At 37.7% G+C, this 22,500-nt stretch overlaps 1 protein-coding gene across 1 annotated transcript in view; it reads right to left on the bottom strand.

Annotated features, from left to right (window-relative positions):
• LOC136845266 (uncharacterized) overlaps nt 1-13,586 on the bottom strand; it is a 59,143-nt gene extending 45,557 nt beyond the window's left edge. The window contains 2 exon segments of the mRNA XM_067115410.1: nt 1-1,258; nt 13,406-13,586. The exon segment at nt 1-1,258 is cut by the window's left edge and continues 1,740 nt beyond it. Coding sequence (XP_066971511.1) covers nt 1-951 — 951 coding nt within the window. The 5' untranslated portion in view covers nt 952-1,258; nt 13,406-13,586.
• Nucleotides 13,587-22,500: the final 8,914 nt, after the last annotated feature.

Genomic DNA, 22,500 nt, shown 5'->3' with positions numbered 1-22,500 from the left:
TGGGGTGTATGCAGGTGTGAGTGGAGATGGTGATGCATGCAAAGAAGGAAGCAAACCTTGTTTCTCTCCCCAACCCATACGTTCAAGAGCCATGAGAGGGCTATCAGGAGCACCAACGCCACCTGCCCTAGTGTTATTGGGAGGACCCAAGTTGGATGTAAGAGCTGATGGGACTGATGAGGCTGTAGATGTAAGACTCTGGGTGAGATGACCTCCAGCACCATGCTGCAAACTGTACATACTTATAGGCGCTTCATGGACTGCATGAACAGACTTCATGTGGGCAAGGCATTCGCTCATTAGTCGAAAGACTTGACCACATACCTGACATCGCCGCATTTTATCTAGATCCTTCTTTGACTCTATCATATCTACAGGTGGACTTGGAGTTGCTCCAGTAGCTGTCAGACCACTAGGGAGGTTGTGAGGGCCAGGGGACGGTGGAGTTGAAGTAACAGGAGACAACAATGATGATGAGCTCCCATGGCCAACTCCTATACCAGAGGTTAACGGAGAAGGACTACCTTGATTACCACTGAATTTACCCTTTGAAAACATGGAACCTGTCAATCCTAAATCAGTTGTAGGGGCTTGTAACCCACCCAGGGAGGGTGGTGTGATACCAGATGCCCCAGCAAGTTCTGATGAATATCCAAGATTGGAACCAAGCCCTGACCCCAAGCCATATTTAGTATAGCCATACTGATAACCCAAGCCATACTGCTGGTAGTACATTGAACTGTTGTTGATTGGTGGTGCAGAGTAGCTTCCCATGCCTGAAGAATACCCTGGAGGGACAGCTGTTGGTTTGCCATAGTAAGGGCTGGATACTTGACTCAGGTCTCCTGGATACCCATTGTAATATGGGAGGGCAGCTGGGGGAGGCACATAGCCAGGGTACGGCCCTGGATACCCTCCGGACCCACCAAAACTGTTGTGCATTGAGTTCATTTTCTTTTACACCTGGCATACATCACGAATGTTCTAATGAAACTGTCTAAACTCTTGCAAAAACTTACTTCAACATTTTGCCTGTTTCCAGCAATATAGTGTACTACTAATTATCATATTCTAAACCTGTCTTTTTATTATCAGAGTATCATCCTTTGAGAATATCCAAGAACTCATTAGTTGCTGGCTTACTGAAGACAGGATTCTTTAGCTTTGGTTTTATCTTTGAGTATTCTCAATCGCAGATCATTCACTGGTATGAGATTCACGTCACCGTACTCTCCAGTCAGTCAATCAGGCCATCATTCTGAAAAAGACAAAAATAATGAAATCACGGAGCAAATATGATGCTAGGCTCAGCCTTTAAAACCTCCCACTGCTCTTTTATTCCTTAAGTTTAAAAGGCATTGCAATATCTAAGAACAAATACAGTAAATTTAAATAAAACCTGAGTACATTTTCCACATTTAAGAATCAACCCATATATGAATTCAACTTCCATAAATATTTACAGAAGTATATAATGCAGTATTTAATTTCATTTTGATAATTTATAATTCAAGCATACAATTTTTTAAACAAAGTGTTCCTTTATTTGCTTAGAAAAGACCACTTCAGAGCCCAAACCTTGCAAAACTAAACTTCTGTAATGTTAAGAGAAAAATGGTCTGGATATCACTATCATAAGTCAATGTTGAATAACCAGGCTATTTTTTATTACTGCATGTGAATCAAACTGAATAGAATAACCATATTCTTCATATAATTAAAAAATATTCCTATATGATAACTTCTAGTCTAAGACAAATACAATCCATTAATAAGCATACAGTTTAGTCATTCAATAAACTCTTTTCATCTGCCAGGTTAGATTCGCAGCCCACACAAATTGCCAAATTTAAAAAATGTCTGCTATGCCTAACCTATGACAGCTTGTCACAGGCTTTGCTGCATGTAAAGTGTATACCTCTGCAAATGCTACCAATACTCTTAAGTAAATCATGACTTTCTTGTAATGTATGCATTTTATAACACGAGTTGCTAAGAGAGTATTGTATCTACTTACCATGTATAAATACATGATCCAGTACCTAAATAACTTCAATATTCTATACCATTCACAGCACTATTAAACACAAGCCTAAATTACCAAACTAGATACTAGGTCAACTGGAATGACAAAGTGAGTTGTAGCATCTACTTTTTTTTTCTGCCAAGAATGCTTTAGTGTAGAGTTTACTATTTGTCACCAGAACTACTTGGGTGAGGAAAACAAATCCCTGTAGCATATGCTGTATTCCCCTAAATCACTACATGCCCTGCCATCAGCAAACACTGAGAAGCGGGTTAAATCGTGAAACCATTTTCATAGTGCATACCAAACTTCTACAGAAACATTTTCCCTCAAGCATACACATAAAGTATCAAAATGAAACAAGCTGTTGGAAAGTATTAACTTTCCTGAGCAACGATAACCATGATCTAGACATCTAAAAAATCTGTTTGTTCACCTTCCACCAACCTCTCATGCCTGTGACCTTGAGAATGTGTTTATGCAAATCTTCCCAGGGTCAATGCCCTTACTTTACTGAGGTACCACACAGCAACAATCACTGGTAACAGGCGTTATGTTTCCTTTACTACATTGTAAGAACTACAGAGCAATCGAAAACAAGCTTGAATGTTATTTTAAAAGTATTATACCATGCCCTATGCTTTTTTTATTGTGTTGGGCATTGCATTTTTCTAAATTTTATTATCCATTTACATTCATATTTGGAATCAGGAACTGACTTTTTCTTTACACATGGAAAAGTTCTCTGTTGATGAAGTGTGCAAGATTTCCCTCCTCAGCTGGTTCTACAACTATGTAAAATCAACTGGAACACTGAAACAACTTTATGCTTCCCTGACATACACAACTACCATTTCTTGCCTGATTTTCTGCTTCAACCTAAACAGCAGGATAATGGTCTATAGTCACCTGGAAAGAAAAGTCACTACAAACTTTTGCAAAGCAACTCTTAACAAAAAAGCATTTTTATAAATTAATGTTCATGACCTTATAGATTACAAATATATACAGTACTGAATCAGGAGGATACTGAAGTATTTCTGAGCTTTAGAGCCAATGCTTCTCCTTTTGAATCCAATTGGTATCATTGGACCACAGAGGTCATTTTAATGTACAATATACTCATAACCTGTAAACATCAGGGAGATTTTGGATCGACAGTTCATACTTTACAGTAGGTCAACCAACAGTGGATCACAAAAACCTCAGTAAACACCAAATAGGGTAGAAAAGAACTGGTTATTTGGCAGCCACAAAAAGCCACAGTGAAAAGCAAAGAGAGGATTAAGATCTACAAGGTCCAGTACTTATCATCTAATCAGTAGCCAAAATCTGTTGATGATTAGTCAGCACTACATGACATGAGAAACCCTAGTCAGCACTACATGACATGAGAAACCCTATCTCCATGGAATTGTTCGTCAGAATAGAAAGATCATTACCACTCTGCTGACTGTGTAACTTCAACCAGATTAACTATATGACTTAACAGCTCATAGTAAATGATTAGAATGTACCTTAATCATGTCTGAGTAGTATACTAGAAGGTGTAACTTGGACTTTTTGACCTAAGACTAAAGATGCTTGGGACCTGAATACTACAGTACAGGGAAAATGGCAGCTCTCAAACCCCAAGAAGCAGCAACTTCCCAGTCAGCACACATCAAAAGAGGGAAAAACGTCTACAAATAAGTGGCTCCATTCATGATTCAGGAATGTTTTTATCATACTCAACGTATTCACCAGTTATGACTTTATTCTAAAATTACTGTCAGATTATGATTAAAACTACGGTTCAGCAGTACAATAGGAAAATACTACAAGCAAATAACTGTATAAATGTAATGCAGTCAAAAAACTTAAACATAAAAATTGCAATACAAAATTGCTTTTGTTTGTGTCAGTAAGTGAATATGTTTTCGATTGTGTCGGTAAGCATGACATTTTGCATTGTTTGATTAGTGACTGAGGCCTAAATTTATCATCCATACCCAATGATTCAGGAATAATCCGTGCTATTACATAATATAAATACCTGTACATTGGCAAAGTACTGCATATCTTAACTTCAGTTGAAAGTGTTGGCCTAGTTTATCAAGAGATTTAAAAAACAGATATTGACAGTTGTTTTGGATGTATTTTGTATAAAGCTGGCAAACAAAATTTGTGCTGCTCATAACTGAAAAATGTTTCAAGTTATTATATACAAGGAAAAAGAAAAGTATAATGTATTTACCATTTGCAATAAAAACTTAATTCTTCTGTTTATTAAACTTGCTTGAGACTGTGTCATATTACCCTGTCACCCATTTTCTTTCAAGGTAATGTTCTGAATTATATCAATACTGAAGGCATTAGCTTACCAATGACATATATACACAATAATTCTTTACAGTATGCTTCTGACAAATCCTAGGTGTCTGAACATACTATAAAATGTAAAAGTACAGGTATGCACTGCTTTATGTCCATCTACAGTAAACTATGGCGGTTCGCATTAATGTTTGGAGTACTCAGAAATCTGGACTTGAACTTTGTAAATTACATTTTTTTGCTAAAATAGTCATCACATATTGCTAATCGTTAGATGTAGCTCCATATCTGTTGAGTACCCATAACTGACTGTTTATTATTTATTAACATGCAATCACTAATTCCAAGTCGATTAACAGCTGCTGTTATTTTCGGCTAACAAGAAAGTAATGGTATACTGTATATTGCATGTTAAGTGGAAAAAACTGAAGGATTAGGACAAGCTATTTCGTTACATGGTACATTTACCAGTGTCAGAAATGTATTAATTACGATTACTTTTCAAAATTTTTGCCATATCTGATCTACCTGTTTTACTCTGCAGGCATTTTATGACCTTAATGATAGTACAATATTTCAATACTGTATTAGTATGTGTAAGAATTGTGGTTTTATACAATAATTATAAATATGAGTAGTTTATAGGGAGGAGAAGCAGAACTAGTCATTTGACCTTACAATTCTGACCTCATGCCACCCATGAACCTTAGGCTATATACTTTCCTGTCTAAATTGAACGTGGGAAGCTACACAACATGCTGAGCATTCACCAGAGGTCCTGGGACAATGTCCCTGAGGTACAGAGGTGGTGGTCTCGCAGCACTAAAACCCACCCCTCAAGAAAGTATTTGACACTTTGTCCTTGTGCCTGCTGGTGACAGTGAACAGTCTTCGACAGTCAGGCTCAAGATGCCACGTCAAACTCAGACAGTAAGGCAAAGCTCTCACTGGGCTCTACAGCTCTAACTTTGATCATAAGCTACAAATTCATGGTGAAAAGCGGTCAAGAAGCTCTAAAATCTCATGCCAAGAACTGACAACTGATGAGATTTCAATACAAATTCAGGAATGAACAAGAAAGTGAGATCCTCAACCTTCCATGTGCTGAACTTGGAACATCAAGCTTCTCTGTACACTTTGCTGATGTTAAGGCCATGAAAAAAAAAAAAAGTTCTGAACATAGGATATCTGTCTAGAGCTACTCAGGGACTTGTGGGACCTGAGTAAGTCTTCATAGAACAAGTCCCATCAGACTGCAAAAGCCTGACTTCATGGGGGAGTCTATTCAAAGTTTTTCATGAATATGGATGACTCAAATGAGAATAAGAGGTCCATGCCCTTCAGCCAGAACACCAGTTAAGTTCTGAGCCATAAGAAGTTTACCACAGAGACAGAGAGGAGCTTATTTTGATAAAGGTAGACAAAGAAGTGTGTGATTTCCTGGTACCACTGCAATGACAAACACTTGAAGGAACCCAATATCCCAAATGCAGTCCAGCAAGATAAGTCCCTCTTGCACCTCGCCACTGCCATGGGGGTTAGTTCCACTAAAAGGTTTAATACACTGAGATACAAATTACCTTGTGGCCAACAAGGGACCACCAGGGCCATTCCAAGTACTGAGGTGATCAGCACATAGTTGATTACCAAAGGGTTAGCTTGAACAGGGGAGGATGTACATGTCCAAATGGTCTTGTGGGTGCTGAAAGGAATCCTCCATCACAACATACAAGTCTGGGACAGGCAAGAACACTGCGAGCCTTCTGTTCAGCCAGGTGGCAAATATACTAATCACCTTTCTTCCCTATAACTCAAAAAGCCTTCCAGCCCTTGACAACCAAGCTGGTATGGCAGGACATCAGAGTATATTTGGCTAACAGCTTAACCTCATTATAATCCACCAACTAGTACATCTGCTTCATCTCCAGGCAAAGAAGAGAGGTATAGTTTCCCCTTGCTTGTTAACATAATGGAAGATAGGGATAACTTCTGACATTGCAAAAAAGCAATGAATTTAAAAAACAGGAACAGTGGTGGTGACTGGATTACGACCCTGCTCCTTACTTCAATTGATGAAATATGCTCACTTCCCCTAGTACTGATTGCTGTTTAAAGCTTGGCAAGGCCTTGCAACTGCCATAACAGAGACCTCCAAAATCAACCCTAAACTCCTGTAGTCAACACAGGAGTTTTGGATTGCACAAAAGAACTCAACACAAGGGTGTGTCCCAAAACTTTGTAGGTACCTGGCAAACCATGAGGCCTATTGATTGACCACTCCAACATAACCTATGAACTGTTCAAAGAGCTGCCACACTCCTGTGAATACCTGGAATAACCCTAAGGGCTAACAAACCACAACATGGTGTTCCAGACCACTAAGCAACTTATGTCCTCAAAATGAGTGCCCACTTTAAGCCCGAGGTATGTCACAGAATACATAGAATATAGAATTCAGGCCAAATGCCAAGCCCTGGGACCTATGAGGTCATTCAGCACTGAAATGGATACTGACAGTAAAAAGGTATGAAAGGTTTAACAGGAGGATTAACTCGCAGTTGCACTATGAAACAAATAAGAGAGGGTGGAACGTCTTAAGATAGAAGAAAGAATATAAATGGAGGTACAGTAAAAGGAATGAGAGGGACTGCAGCTAGGGGCTGAAGGGACGCTGCAAGGAACCTTAAGCAATTCTAACAGTGCACCGCATGAGGTGCACTGGCAGCACTAACTCCCTCCAGGGGAGGTATGTCACAGCCATGGTATTGCCAGACATTGCATCAATGGTCCTTCCCTCCAAGGATGGTGAGTAGACTTGAAAACAAAGTTCTCAGCTTCAGACCAATGCCCCGATGCTTGGGAAATACATATCCAAGGAAATAAAGCATTATAGTAAATGATTAATAAGGTTATCATAACATGAATTTGAACTGACAATATTCAATCTGAAAATACAGTACAGCTCCTCTTTCACATTCTCACATACACAGAATGCATTGTCGAGTGCTTAAAAACCATAAGCAGTCTGTACTGTATGAATAAAATTATGTAAACCTTAACATATAAAAAAATCCATAAAGTAGGAACTGCTTATGTTTCTGACTGTTGGAATTTTCTACAAAATGCATATAATTCTCTTATGCATACCTTTTACATTATTAATTATAATAAATTCTTATGGTGTTATCCCCACTTCAGAATATCCTGTCCTTTATTCTTTTTTATTTGTGAATTACCTTTACGTCTAATTTGACATTTTACTTTCATCTCACTTTTTCAAATTGTATCTCAGAAATATGCTAGTCAGCCATATGTAACGGTCACCAGAAGTCTAATACACTCATGCTGGAATAACATGGAATATAAATTTCTGGCCAAAGGCCCAGCACTAGGACCTATGAGGTCATTCAGCGCTGAAAGGGAAACTGAGGGTAAAAAGGTTTTCAAGATATAACAGGAGGATAACTTAGTTGCACCAAAAAACAACTGTTAGAAGAGGGTGGATAATATGAAAGAGAATATGAATGGAGGTACAGTACAGTAAAAGGGAATGAAAGGGGTTGCAGCTAGGGGCTGAAGGGGCGCTGCAAAGAACCTTAAGTAATGTCTACAGTGCATCATGAGAGGTGCACTGACGGCACTACCCCTCCACGGGAATACACTGTATGTTAGGATCAGTATACCTACCCACAGAAGTGGCATTTTTTATTCCTATTTCCCTATTCGTAGAACTTATCAACTTCAAAAGATTTAGGCTTCACTGAATAAATGCTAGGTTTGTTAGAGCAGGAAATTTCAACTCCACATCTGGTTAAACTACTAGTTTAACCTAGTTAGAATCATATTAGGAGGATAAACTTTTCCCACAAAGTAACAAAGTAACAATTGAATTAAAGCCCACACAATTAATTCCTAGTGCATAATACAGATAATGCATCCCAAACTATGATGCCAACCAAAAATCTGGTAAGGCAAGCAGGCTTTGGCATGAGGATAAATATGAATCATAACTTATTAGAACACCTAATATCTTTACATTTAAAACTATAATTAACCAAGAATACCTGTAGTTTTACAGTAACTACCATCATCCTATATATATAACACTCCCAACTTCTGAAATTGTCACCAATGCTATCACCAAATTTTTTCTTGCACAAACCAAAACCCTTTAATGTTCACGCAAGCAATTTACATTTTTGCAAAATTAATACTGTAGAAAGAAAACAGCAGCAGTCAAGCAATTTTGGAAAAAAAAAAAAAAAAAAAAAAAAAAAAACCTGTGGAAAGTAGATGATACAAATGAAGTATGCATATGGAGAACAAGCAGCAAGCACCACTAGGAACAATCAAAACCAGGTGGTGCAAAAGTTCCAAATGCAGTTCCATGCTCCTACTTTACTGTGCCAATATTTATCTGAGAGAGATGGATGGAGTGGAGGGCACTAATTTGTGATGAATAACACTATATAAAACTTAGTTTCACCATTGCAAACCCATTCTTCATAAAAGCATACAAGTTCAAGAAACAAGCTACCACTTATAGAGGTCCATTAAGAAGGAAAGAAGATTGCAGGAGCAGATCCTAAGGGAGCACTTCCACACTTGAAGATCTGCAGTGGAAGGATCTTCAGTGTGGGCACTCCCTAAAGCTTAATGCAGTGAATTCAGGTAAAAATGACCTCAGTCCCAGATGTCTGATAAATGAATATGAGGACGAATGAGACAAGTAGTGTAACACATTACCCAAGGTGAGGACATGGCAAGCCACAATGATAGGCCACAACATAAACAAATCCATAGCATTAACAGTGACAGAGAAACTGAACAGTTCTCAACAATGCCCTACAGATAGAACACCAACTAATGCATAAGTCTGGGCTGATCCTATAAGAGGTGCAAAATAATGAGCAGGAAAACGAGTACTGCTAGTTTATTCAGAATGCAGGCCGCTTATAAAGCAGCGTGCGGATGTCACACAGAGGAATACAACAGGATTCAGGTGACCCGAGGTCAATTACTCTCGGTATTAATTATAATGGAAAAATACAAGTAACATAAAAGGTAAGTTAACAAGAATTGACATAACATTCTAACATATGTGCAAAGAAAACAGATTCAAATGAATTAGTAACAGATACATATTTACACAGGAAAAATATGGCTAATTTTGCTTGACACCGCCTCCCGGCTGGGGAAAACATTCTTTACAAAAGGCTGATTTTGATAATTCAAATGCTATAACAGTCAAGGGCTAAACAAGCTCAGGGAACTTTTGTTACAGAGGATGCAACTATCTCCTGACCATGGAATGCGGGGCATGAAGAGCTAACAGGGTAGCCATTCTATATTTCAGAGTGAGTCAGGTTACCAACCAAGGGAAGCCAAACAAGCACCAACGACTAGAATGGGAAGCCTCATGAAGGGATTGCAGACACACATGAGCAGCTCAAGGTGATCCAAAATACAGCCCAAATGGTCTAAGAAAACATACACATCTGACAGACCCATAAGGACAACTAAATAGACGGTGAAGAACCAAGGTCAAGCCCTTACCTAGAGATCCATGGGAACTTTAGAAACAGCCTACTAGAGTGAAAAACCAGGAAGGCACTGATTGTTCCTTTCAATGAAGCTACACTCTAAAAGGGACTGGAGATAGGCAGCACGAGAATCTTCACATCCATGAGAGTGGCAAGTTATCCCCAACTTGAAGAAAGCTTCCAGGGATGAGACAGTGGTTTAGGGAATGAAACCATGGCTACTGTTCGAAGTCACAAATCCTGCAGTTATCAGTGAAGAATTTGTGGCAAAAAAAGTTGCAGGGAGTGAGAACAGCGATGGCAGCAAATCCTGGAGACTTTAATCACTGAAGCTAAACTTAATAATCCCACATGTGAATATGCAACAACTGGAGGTAAAGATGAAACTTGCTGAAACAAGACTTCTGCAGGGAAAGTCAGACAAGATACCTTTTAATGTTACTCTTAACCTCGGTAGGTGTAGAAACAACTCCCATTTTTAATTATTTTGTCTGAAGAAGTCTAGGCATGCCTTGACAGACATGTACAACACTACAAGGTTCAGAAATGTAATTCACAGCACAGTACAAAATCTGTGGAGACTATGGGTAAAAATACTAAATATCCTTAAGTACAAGATTTACTTCCCCCTTTTTCTTTTTGATTTTAAACAAGGTAATTACTGGTTGACAAAGACAGCAATCACTGTATAGTAAAATCCTAAGATAAATGAATAACAAGATCCACCTCCATCACCAACGATCTTTTTTCAATCGTGTTCCAATTTCCCTATAACTGGCTGAGGAGCAGTTAATCTGAGAAATACAGAAATACCAAGACGACGTCATAAAAAAGAGCATACATGTAGACGTGTCCTCAGTTGGAAATTTGGCAGAAAGTGCACAACAGAAAAGAGAACTCATTTCACATTCAACTCTCGTAACTCCTGTAAATCTGACCAAAACATTAATGATGATGTTTACATGTCTGTGCAAAGTTTCTATAACAAAGCAATTGCCAAACCATCAAAACTGATAGGATTCAGCAACACACTGCCACTATATTCTCAACATTTCAATCCAGTTTCCAATCTATACCGGGTTCATTACTGTTCTAACATATATATACTATAAATTCAAAGTAATTTGTATTTTTCCCATGATACAAATCTATGCTTTCATTCAAGCTGTTACCAGATATTCAGAAACTTTTATACAGCTACTTCTGTGAGTAGCTGTATAATTGTTGCAGTTTATCGGTCTTCGTTACAATAAATAATTAGAGAGACATGCAGATTCAATGGTGGTTAATCCAAAGTTGTCATACTGTTCTAACATATATATACTAAATTCAAAGTAATTTGTATTTTTCCCATGATACAAATCTATGCTTTCATTCAAGCTGTTACCAGATATTCAGAAACTTTTATACAGCTACTTCTGTGAGTAGCTGTATAATTGTTGCAGTTTATCGGTCTTCGTTACAATAAATAGAGAGAGATGCAGATTCAATGGTGGTTAATCCAAAGTTGTCATACTAGTAGAGAATATGAACCCCAGCCCTCTTTAAATGTTGAATACTCTGTTTGCAAATGTTCGATATCTAAATGATGCATTTTGTCCAATGATTTTGACTACATAATGTTCAATCTTGCATATCATGTACAAACGTTAAGCTAGAAATAACAACAAATGGACAGAGTCTGGAATCTATCCGCTTTTAAGGGAGATGATTGCAGAAACACTCTTTAACAACAACTCACATTTATTTCAAACGAACGCTTACTTATGTACCTCCGATTTTTATTTTAATTATAAGGTGCACTAAAATTGTTCTTTGGAGTAGAATCTTCATGAAATGCAACACGAGTCTCATATGCTCATTTCATAGTTTGTTTAATCTTAACTTTTTCCTTGTTTATTTTCTATTGTTTATTCTTTACTTGTTGACTTCTTTTCCCATGTTAGGTTGCTTTCTTTGTTGGAACCCTTGGGCTTGTACCACCCTTTTCCAAATATGGCTGGAGCTAATACTAATAATATAAAACACATAGGCCTACAGTAATACTAATTTGTAATGCTATCTTCCTAAATTACTATGAGTATCACTTCTCCCAAATGCATGTGAAAGGACAACTGAAAAACTTACACAGTATAAAGGCTAAAGCCAGTTTTTGTCACTTATGCAAGTTCAGATGCAGAAATTTTATATAAGTTGTTTAAACAATGCAATTCTCAGCAAAATGCATTAGGTCACTGTGAAATACCTAAGGCATCCATACTACATCTGAATCTTCTACAGGCTTAACGAAATCAAAACAAAATGGTAATCGGTTATGTAACTGTCATACACATGGGCTAAACAGCAAAACCTATCCTAGGCTAAGTTCTTCTTAAGAAATGTCAATTTCATGTAGGACATATACCATAAAATTGGCAATATACTATGCTAGCTTTGAAGGCTAAGCAAAATGAAGCTTGCTTTGGCTAACCTGGCTAATGAAAGCAATTTAAAGCCTGGAAATACAACAATCTTAAAATGTTACTAGCCTAGAAGCAATCTAGCCTACGGAGTCTTCCTATCACAACTTGCAAAACTGAAAAAATTCTACAACTATCACTGGTTATGAGACAGAGTAGAATAGCATTCTCCATACCTGAATTTTGTTGCAAATTACTCACTGGTAGCCTAAAACCTTGTAACCACTTGACAATAAATACCACTATCCAGTCAAAAAAAGCTGCAAATCCCTTTAACTACAGCTATTTCACTTCATAACCTTCACAGCCGGGATTAACAGACTGCCCCAACACTTAAAAAAAAATCCTACAGCTTCTACGATACCTGGTGAAGAGACCCAGACTGGTAGGATACAACCACGTCTATTTCGACCGATCGAGAATCCTTCACGGGGATAAATATGACACACAAAGGAATGGCCAATTTCAAATTGAATTATCTGTGGGTAAAAGAGAAGTGTCTTGTTTCATATATGCAAATGAGGGCAGACATGACCACCCATGCATGCAAACAGCAACGGGGCACAAAAGGCCTCGACCAAGCAATCCTCCATCACTCACGGCGCTGGAGGAGGAGGAAGGGGCCGATTGATTGATAGAACTAATGGGATAGAGATTGAATGTGTGGGATGCAAATAATGATGATGATGGTTTAGCGGTGGATGGATGGTGTAGGGAGTAGGGGGAGGGAGACTCACGGCTAAAGACAACCCCTCCCCTCCCCCCCCTCCTCCTCTCAACAATCAATAACTCGGAGGAGGCACAAGTCCTGCTTCTTCCCCAATAACTGTAGCTCCACCAAAACATCCTTCTCCTCACTTCAGCCCACGCCCCTAACACCCATCACGGACGGTCTCTCCTACACAAATTGACGGGTCCCACCATAATTACTGTCATTTCAAAAGTCAGGTGGAATTCAAGGATAAATAACCTCTTCTATCCCGACTCCCCGCAAAGTCACTTCAACATGAACAAAGCAAATCTCGCCTCCTAGACGGTTTCTGCGGCTGTCACTTCGCACTAACCTTCTGCGTGTGATGGGCATTGTTCTCCACACCCGTCCGAAACGTTTTCAGGATTTATCAGTGGCAAATAAACGAGATAAGGCCATGATGCTCCGAGATACTCCGTAACGGAGGAGCCTGATTACAATGTTTATCAATAGATGGAGCTGAGAGCGGATGCCAGGCCACCACGCTTGCTCCTGTTTTGCAGGCCGCGGCCCACCGAACATGTTGCAAATTCGCCACGGAACTTTGGTGGCCTGAATTCGTCCACTAGTGCACACGCGGTAGTCGTAGGGTTCACCTACCTTACAGGCAGGCCCCGGAGTAGTACCAAAGTCAGGATCAATGCAAACGTACTCGGCCTGAACTATCTCGTTGCAATATCGCAGTTTATGTTGTATTCTGCCGATTGAACTTTTATCAGAAATAGCCCAATCTATTTACTACAGGCAGCTTCATTATGAATGAATTCCACCCGTACAAATAACAACACCTCTGCCTACACAGACAACGTTGCAACACCAAATTATCCCAGACAAGAAAACCATTCAAACCAGAATGACAGAGGCAGTTGCTAAGATGCTACGGGGGCAAAGAAATAAGAATGAAATATCACATACGAGGCACATAAGTTATTTCTATGATATTTTGCATATGCAACTTGCGAAATCCTTCGACTGAATATTCCAGATGTTGAACTTCCTCTTCGTATTAGTGAGGGAGTTTCAACTACAGTACAGGTCTTGGGGGGATTAGGGTTTCTGGGGACCGGTTGACGGGCAGGGGGTTGGGAGAGGGAACAGGGAAGGTCCAGGATGTTAGGAATAATTACAGACACGGGGCCGCCTTCGCTGATCGGAAGGATGCCAAATTTCATGTGATGATATAGAGCGTGAAATGGGACTTAAACGATTTGATTGCTGCGTTTCAGCGTTAATCTATCTTGTCTCATAACTGAGTGTTGATATAGAGGTTGCAGTTTGGAATTTCCATCTGGAGTCAGGTAGGTATTTTGTCATGCAAACGTGCGCATAAGCCCTACGCAACTATGCCGTGTAAACTATTACATTACAAGCAGTGGGAAAATGACTGGCTAGGGAGGCCAGGAAATCAGGTCTGACTTGACTAAGCTCAGAAGGACTGGAAGAAGGGGTTTCACGTCTTAATGTTTCTACTTCTGTAAACGGACGTATATATATATATATATATATATATATATATATATATATATATATATATATATATATATATATATATATATATACTGTATATATATATGTGTGTGTGTATTTATATATAGATAGATAGATATGGGTATACTACAAGCTTGAGAGGATATAGCATTATTAGTAAATATTCGTCTACCATGTACCGAAGCTAAAAAATAGTCTGACTGCATTTGTCCATGAAAGTTATGGAAACCTGCTCTTAGGTTAATTTGTCTAGAATCCTTTATTCTGCTTCTTTTAGTTTATATAAATTTTGGAAAATAATGCATGTCAACACAGCAGTCATAAATATCAGTAAATTATTTATCATGCAAAAGTTCATCATACTTTAGAGCATATTAGTATCAGATCTCAAACATTTCATTCAACCATGAGTATTATATATTTTTTTAAAATGTAATGCGTTCTTTATTATCATATGATGCCATTGGATCTTACTTTTTTTTTATTAAAAGATAAGACTACTCTGGTAGACAATTACTGTACTCTGGACATGAGCAAAATTTAAAAAAATTTTTCCCGTTTAAACTTTCACCCCTCCCTCCCCTTGGTCTCTCTCTCTCTCTCTCTCTCTCTCTCTCTCTCTCTCTCTCTCTCTTTTTCGTTTTCTTTTTTTTTTTTTTTATTTTCGGAGGAAGCTTCGCTGATAGTTTCGACAGAACAATTGCTCTCGTTAGCGGAGCGCGTTTACCTTTAGCGCTAAAGATTCTTTTCACTGGCGTAAAGCTAAGTGATTCCAAACATATATATATATATATATATATATATATATATATATATATATATATATATATATATATATATATATAAATAATGTATAGATATATATGTACATGTACAGTATATATATTTATATATATATATATATATATATATATATATATATATATATATATATGTATGTACCAGTGTCATTTCCCTACTCCAGAACAAAGACGACGTTTTACATAGCTACACAGATGGCTCATCAGCAGCGCGTTGCTACACCCTACAAGAACTACACCATTATCTCTATCTTATGCATTCTAGGTAGTAAGAACTTTCAATTCCAACATGTTATCCTTGCTAACAGCCACTTTCGTCTCTTTCTTCTTATATACACTTTATAATTCTTTCGCCAGGCTCTGCAACTTCCCTTGACTATCGTCATTCAGATTTCCCCTCTCTTATCCCACAACTGTACTCCACATTGCTTCATCCTCAGAAAGTATAAGATATCTATGGGGACATTATATATCCTTGTAGCTTCTCTTTCATAATAAAAAAAAAAATTAATTGTTCTCAAGGAATCAGGTATTGCTAAAAAGAATCGGTGAAATATCTTAGTGGATTCTGTGACCGGCATTATCAAAATGATGAGAAATGGGCGAAGCCTGATATCTACATTTTATCAAGAAATTATTTTGACACTTATAAGAATCAATTATTTCCCTGTTTGATTCACCCACAAGTATGTGTAGTAACAACAACCTGTATTTTACTTATTCTGCCTTTTGTTAGGATTCACTGGCACCCTTTCCTTCTCACGGACTCATTCACTACTTCTCACCAGTTTGTAATTTCTCCTCATTGTATCCAGACAACAGTCTGCTCGGTATTTATGCCTGCTTGTATCTCACAAGAGTGAATCGTTGATTTCATAAACAAGTTAATCATAGAGACATAAATAATACTTAGTACATTAGGACAGACTTACTGTTACATTTACATTGAATGAGGATTTCATGAGTCATGCATGCTTGAAAGTGTTGTGTACTGTATAATATATATATACAGTATATATATATATGTGTGTGTGTGTGTGTGTGTGTAATAAGTCGTAGAATTGGCTGTTGTCTTGTTGTGTGCTCAATCCAGGAAATTCTAATATTCAGTACCATAGCATTAAATGCAAAACCCCCATTAGTTATGACGACTTTAAAGTTATTGGTCTGGCAATAAATCAACAAGAGCTCCTCATTCTAAAAACAATGATTTATGAAAAAAGTCATCCGTCAATAAACTCCCAAACTACAGCTGTTTCCATTGTTTTTATATTAATTTGTTGTCATTCTCTGTGTTCTCTGCATTTATACATTTTTAGTCCGGTTTTAGCTTTTGTACTGATAGGTCAGCTTTGTGTGTTTATTTTTTATTGTTCTCAATTATTTTTTTTGGTTCTTTTTTTCTTTTGTCATTGTATTAGCTCCTATAATTTTATTATATTAAGTCATTGCATTTTATTTATTCTAGAATTTCCCTGAAGATGCGATGAGGTAATCATGAAACTTTGGAATAAAGCACTATTATTTAGTTTGCATATATTTTCCATTGGGATAAATGTTCGTGCATTGAGTTGGGTGGTGTACACACACACACACACACACACACACACACACACACACACACACACATATATATATATATATATATATATATATATATATATATATATATATATAAAGGTGTGTATGCAAATGTGATAGTTCTTCGGATAATATATAATGTAATTCCATATGTGATGAACATGATATAGGTAATTTCTTATATTACAGACGCCCTGTATTTCATGAATTAGTATAAAAACAGAAATAAGTGAACAAGTTAGGCTCGCTAAAGCGAGTTCATTAATATACGCTAAACAGTTGTTAATTAATTAATTTATCTAACTTATTTCCGAAACGACGCAATTAAAAATTCCGCCCGCTAATTGGCGAAAACCAATTAACTTTCAGATTAGCCCTGGTTGTAAATAAATATAATTCACTCACTTTCATTTGTTTTTCAGGATCTTCTTCATTACCTCCTGGGATCAACGGCCGCGCGTGTCGGTGCGCGCGCGTCTTTTGTTACAGAATGTAAACAAGCACTCGATTACTCCCGCCGCTGAAACATTCAATTTTCCCCTCTTGATGTACCGGTCGGACGACACGATCATAATACGTAATTGGATGGTCTTCGACGCCGCCTACAAGCACGAAGAAAAGAAGGACCCTCAAAAACATGAATGGGAGAAGGAGTCCCCCCACCTCCTATCGCCCAAAGTCTACAGACCCTCTCAGGAGAGTGCACTTGAGGGCTCTTTTATCTTTTACGGCTCAACACAACACCTGCAGATAAAAGAGCGATCTCGGAACGTTGTTTGGCAAATTAATTTATATTCTTGACTGCTTGCGAGAGCTCTCGGCTTCAGTAAGTGATGGGTGATTCTCTCTCTCTCTCTCTCTCTCTCCATCAACGGCGACGGGGCACTCTTTATTTTGGTTATGTCTACGGCATAATTTTCAGATGTGTTTTCGACTGCAACAGCACGTGACCATAATCTGGAACGGTGTAGATCTTTTGTGTACAATTATGAGCTCTCCCTCTCTCGCTCTCGATCTCTCTCTCTTTCTGGTGGTAGTGACAGGGAATTCTTCATTTCAGTTAGGTCTACGATATAATTTTCAGATCTGCTTTATATACAATTATGAGCTCTCTCTCTCTCTCTCTCTCTCTATGAGGGGTCCTCTTATTTCGGTTTTGTCTGCCGTATGATTTTCAGTTCTGCTTCTGACTGCAACAGCATGTTACCGTAATCGGAAATGGTTTAGATTTTTGTGTACAGTTAATAGCTCTCTCTCTCTCTCTCTCTCTCTCTCTCTCTCTCTCTCTCTCTCTCTCTCTCTCTCTCTCTCGCTGTGTGTGTGAGTGGCGACGGGGCACTTTATTTCAGTTAGGTCTACAGTATAATTTTCAGATCTGCTTTCGACTGTAACAGCACGTTACTATAATCAGAAAGGGTGTTCATCTTTGTTTCCGATTACAAGCCAGTTCATTCTTCAACACAGGCAGTTGCTGGCATATGACCACAATATTAAAAACAATAAATAGCTTTGTGCAAGGGCTAAACGATACATTCGTTAGACCTTGGCTTCGTACACTATCATTCGTTCGTTAGAAAGGAGAATTTAACCAAAAGAACTTGATACAAAAAACAGAAGGCCTCCGTTCTCCAATTAGAATTGCTTAATCGAGATCATACGAGAAACGGAAGCATTAATCAAAATAGTAAAGAAGAAAAAAGCGAATGACTGAAGACACGGTTTTATGAAAGCAATATGCAAGGAATTGTTTTCACATGCTGTCCATGACGCTGAAATAAGTGCTGGCATGGGTGTATTAAATCATTTACCTAGTATTTTGCTTGACTTATAACCTTTCTTCTTTTAAAAGTTGTGTGTATACCTTAGTTTAAACAGACCACTGAGCTGATTAACAGCTCTCCTAGGGCTGGCCCGAAGGATTAGACTTATTTTACGTGGCTAAGAACCAGTTGGTTACCTAGCAACGGGACCTACAGCTTATTGTGGAGTCCGAACCACATTATACAGAGAAATGAATTTCTATCACCAGAAATAAATGCCTCTAATTCCTCATTGGCTGGTCGGAGACTCGAACTCGGGCATAGCAGAGTGCTAGCTGAGAACTCTACCGATTCGTCCAACGAAGAACCTCTTCTTTTAAAAGGCAGGTGGCTTTACAGATTCCTTCGTTGTTCAGTCCAACCCTTCTTTGTTTTTCCAGTTTTTTTTTATTCGTGAATGGGCTAAAAAAGGCACACACATATATAAGATTTATATGTATATAAATATGTGTATATATACACACATAAGTGTGTGTGAGTATATTTCTGTGTATGTATGCATACACAACATTTTCCTCCGAACGTAAAGTAGATAAACCACTCCGTAATGCCGTTGTTCACACGCTGATTATGCAAAGCCGGTCAGAATAACAGCAAGACCGGGCTGTATTGTTCGGTGTTACTGGACGTGATTACACCACTGTATCTGGTCACAGTGGAGGATATGAACAGATTATAGCTACTAGGAGAGGTGGGGCCAGGCATTTGTTTGTTTTAGGTGAAAGGTGATTGTGACTGTCAAGATAACTAAGGCGGAAAAGGATTCTTTCTTACAGTAGCACTTGAGATTTGCTTGTGGACTTCAGACATATGTGTACACTATATATATATATATATATATATATATATATATATATATATATATATATATATATATATACATATACTGTATGTATATATATATATATACACACACACATATATATATATATATATATATATATATATATATATATATATATATTGAATTTTATCACATCACCGTGAAATTTATTATTCACAAGCGTTAAGTTACAAAACGACATTCAATATCCAATTTGCTCTGCCTAGAAATATATATATATATATATATATATATATATATATATATATATATATATATATATATATATATATATATATATATATATATATACTGTATATATAATAAAAACACAAACACGTATATATATATATTTATATAGACATAGATTAGTACAAATGGCTTGTAATGTACAGTACATCTCTTCATGCACTGACATATATAATCATTTATAATTCTGATATCCTATGTGATTGTGCACATGCGTATATACATAAACATAAGCGATGCATTGCTGGACACAATTTTCCTACTTTCATATAACTATTTATGTATCAGACCATCTTTTAGCCTACAGTTAGCATTACTGTATCCAGTTGTATCACTGTATTTAAAACTGTACTCAACTCGTTGTATACGTAATTTTTCCCTTCTAACAATGACGGTAATATAGAGAGCGTCGAGGCGGGAAAACCAGACCCTTGGGGACGATGCTTACCGTCTCAAAGGTTGGACCAATGTTCCCTCATTCTTCATACCTACTGTGTACAGGACCCAGTGATGGGTATCACATATAAATGTATAATTCATACACACTCCTCTCAACTTATTATCATGCCTTAATATGACAATGAGGAATTCACTTCAAACATTTATTTCTGACAATAAATCACTTTATGTTGTATTTGTTCATACACGTTCATACAGCTATTGTATGAAGAGATGTGCGTGTTTTTATAGATATTCAAGTGGTGGTGTGTGTTGGTGTGTCCAAGAAAGCAATGAAATGAATCGTTATAAGTAGTAACAAAGCGACCGCCATATTGGATTCGTAGATGCGAAGGAAAAACGGTACTTAAATGAAACATTATGCGAGAAAGATTGCGGCGTAGGATATCATTTTTCTCTCTCTCTCTCTCTCTCTCTCTCTCTCTCTCGTTGCTGTCGTAATGAAAAAATGTTTTAAAACACATTATGCCAAAACGCGCTTAGATTTCTACACTCTCTCTCTCTCTCTCTCTCTCTCTCTCTCGTTGTTATCATAATGAAAAAGTGTTTAAAAATACATTATGCCAAAACACACTTAGATTTCTACACATTTTTTTCTCTCTCTCGTTGCTGTCATAATGAGTGTGAAGAAATGCATTATAATCGTAACACGCTTAGATTTCGCTGCACAGTTCTCTCTCTCTCTCTCTCTCTCTCTCTCTCTCTCTCTCTCTCTCTCTCTCTCTCCCCCATCACTTGCCGACCGCTAATGTGTTCTTGTAATCAAGCCCTTTGAATGAAGCGACGAGAACGCCCGCCCACATGTTGCATTCAAGCTCTGATCCGACCAACAATATCTGTTGCATTATTCCGTCATCATTTCGATGGCCCTGTCAGGTGATTTGGCGATCCGCGAATCGTCCCGGAGATAATAAATTCTGAGAGAGAAACAGACAGACAGAGGAAGGGGGGAGAAGGGAAAGTGAGAGGGAGAGAGAGAAAGTGATAGGAGAGAGAGAGAGAGAGAGAGAGAGAGAAAGGAAGGGAAAGTGATAGAGAGAGAGAGTAAAGGAAAGTGTGAGTGAGAAAGGAATGGAAAGTCTGAGGCCTAAAGAGGGATAGAGAGAGAGAGAGAGAGGAAGAGAAAGTGAGAGAGAGAGAGGGAAAGTGAGAGAGAGAGAGGTGAAGTGAGAGAGAGAGAGAGATTTAACTACTTTTCCAAGAGAACGGACGCAATTTTCCGGGAAGCCTATGAAAAACGTTTTGTGTAGTCTTGCTCTTCTTCTCTTTTTCAGCGCGACCCGGCAGACAGCTTTAATCGCTTCATTAATTCTATTTTATTAAAAGTTTACTCCAGACAAAATCGTACTTAGAGAGAGAGAGAGAGAGAGAGAGAGAGAGGAAGGGAAAAGAGAGAGAGAGAACATGAGCATCAATCATGAGGTCCTTTTTATCCCTCGTCCAAATCTGTCCAATTTGTGAGGCATTATCCCCCACTCATTCAACTAAGTCGAGTGGGTCTAGAACCTCTTGCATGTATGTGTGTATGTGTTAGTGCGTGCACGCGTTCGTTTAAGGGTATGCGTGCGTGCGTTTGTATATTTATATAAACACTCCCACCCCAGCCTTCCAGATAGCGACCTCTGAACGTTTCACTTTAATGGAATTAAAGGTTATATAACATTTACCGGCCGATGGATAATTACGCCATTGTCGAGGAATGGAAAAAATGCTGTTTTGCTGCTCGGCGTAAATAAATGAATAATCCGATAATTTATTTGTTTAATAAGTCAATTATTTTATTAATTGATTAGCGAAAGGATTTGGCTGAAGACTCTTTGGCACGGTGGAATGATGTTGCTATTTTTTCGTGAATTTATTGAGGCAAAAAGTTCTTTGAATTTCTTGATTATTTTACCTGTCATAAGAAATGCACACGTGCACACACACACACACTAGTGTTCATTGTGTTTATTTATGGATGGTTGTATGTATATTATACCAAAACACACACAGACACACAAAATGCACACACACAAATATATATATATATATATATATATATATATATATATATATATATATATATATATATGTGTGTGTATGACTATATATATATATAAGAAGATATATATATATATCTATCTATCTATCTATCTATCTATCTATCTATCTATCTATATATATATATATATATATATATATATAT

The sequence above is a fragment of the Macrobrachium rosenbergii genome, chromosome 13 (assembly GCF_040412425.1).
Source record: "Macrobrachium rosenbergii isolate ZJJX-2024 chromosome 13, ASM4041242v1, whole genome shotgun sequence".
Lineage (NCBI taxonomy): Eukaryota > Metazoa > Arthropoda > Malacostraca > Decapoda > Palaemonidae > Macrobrachium > Macrobrachium rosenbergii.
Note: the sequence above shows the minus strand (reverse complement) of the source record. Positions and strands in the feature narration are given on the sequence as shown.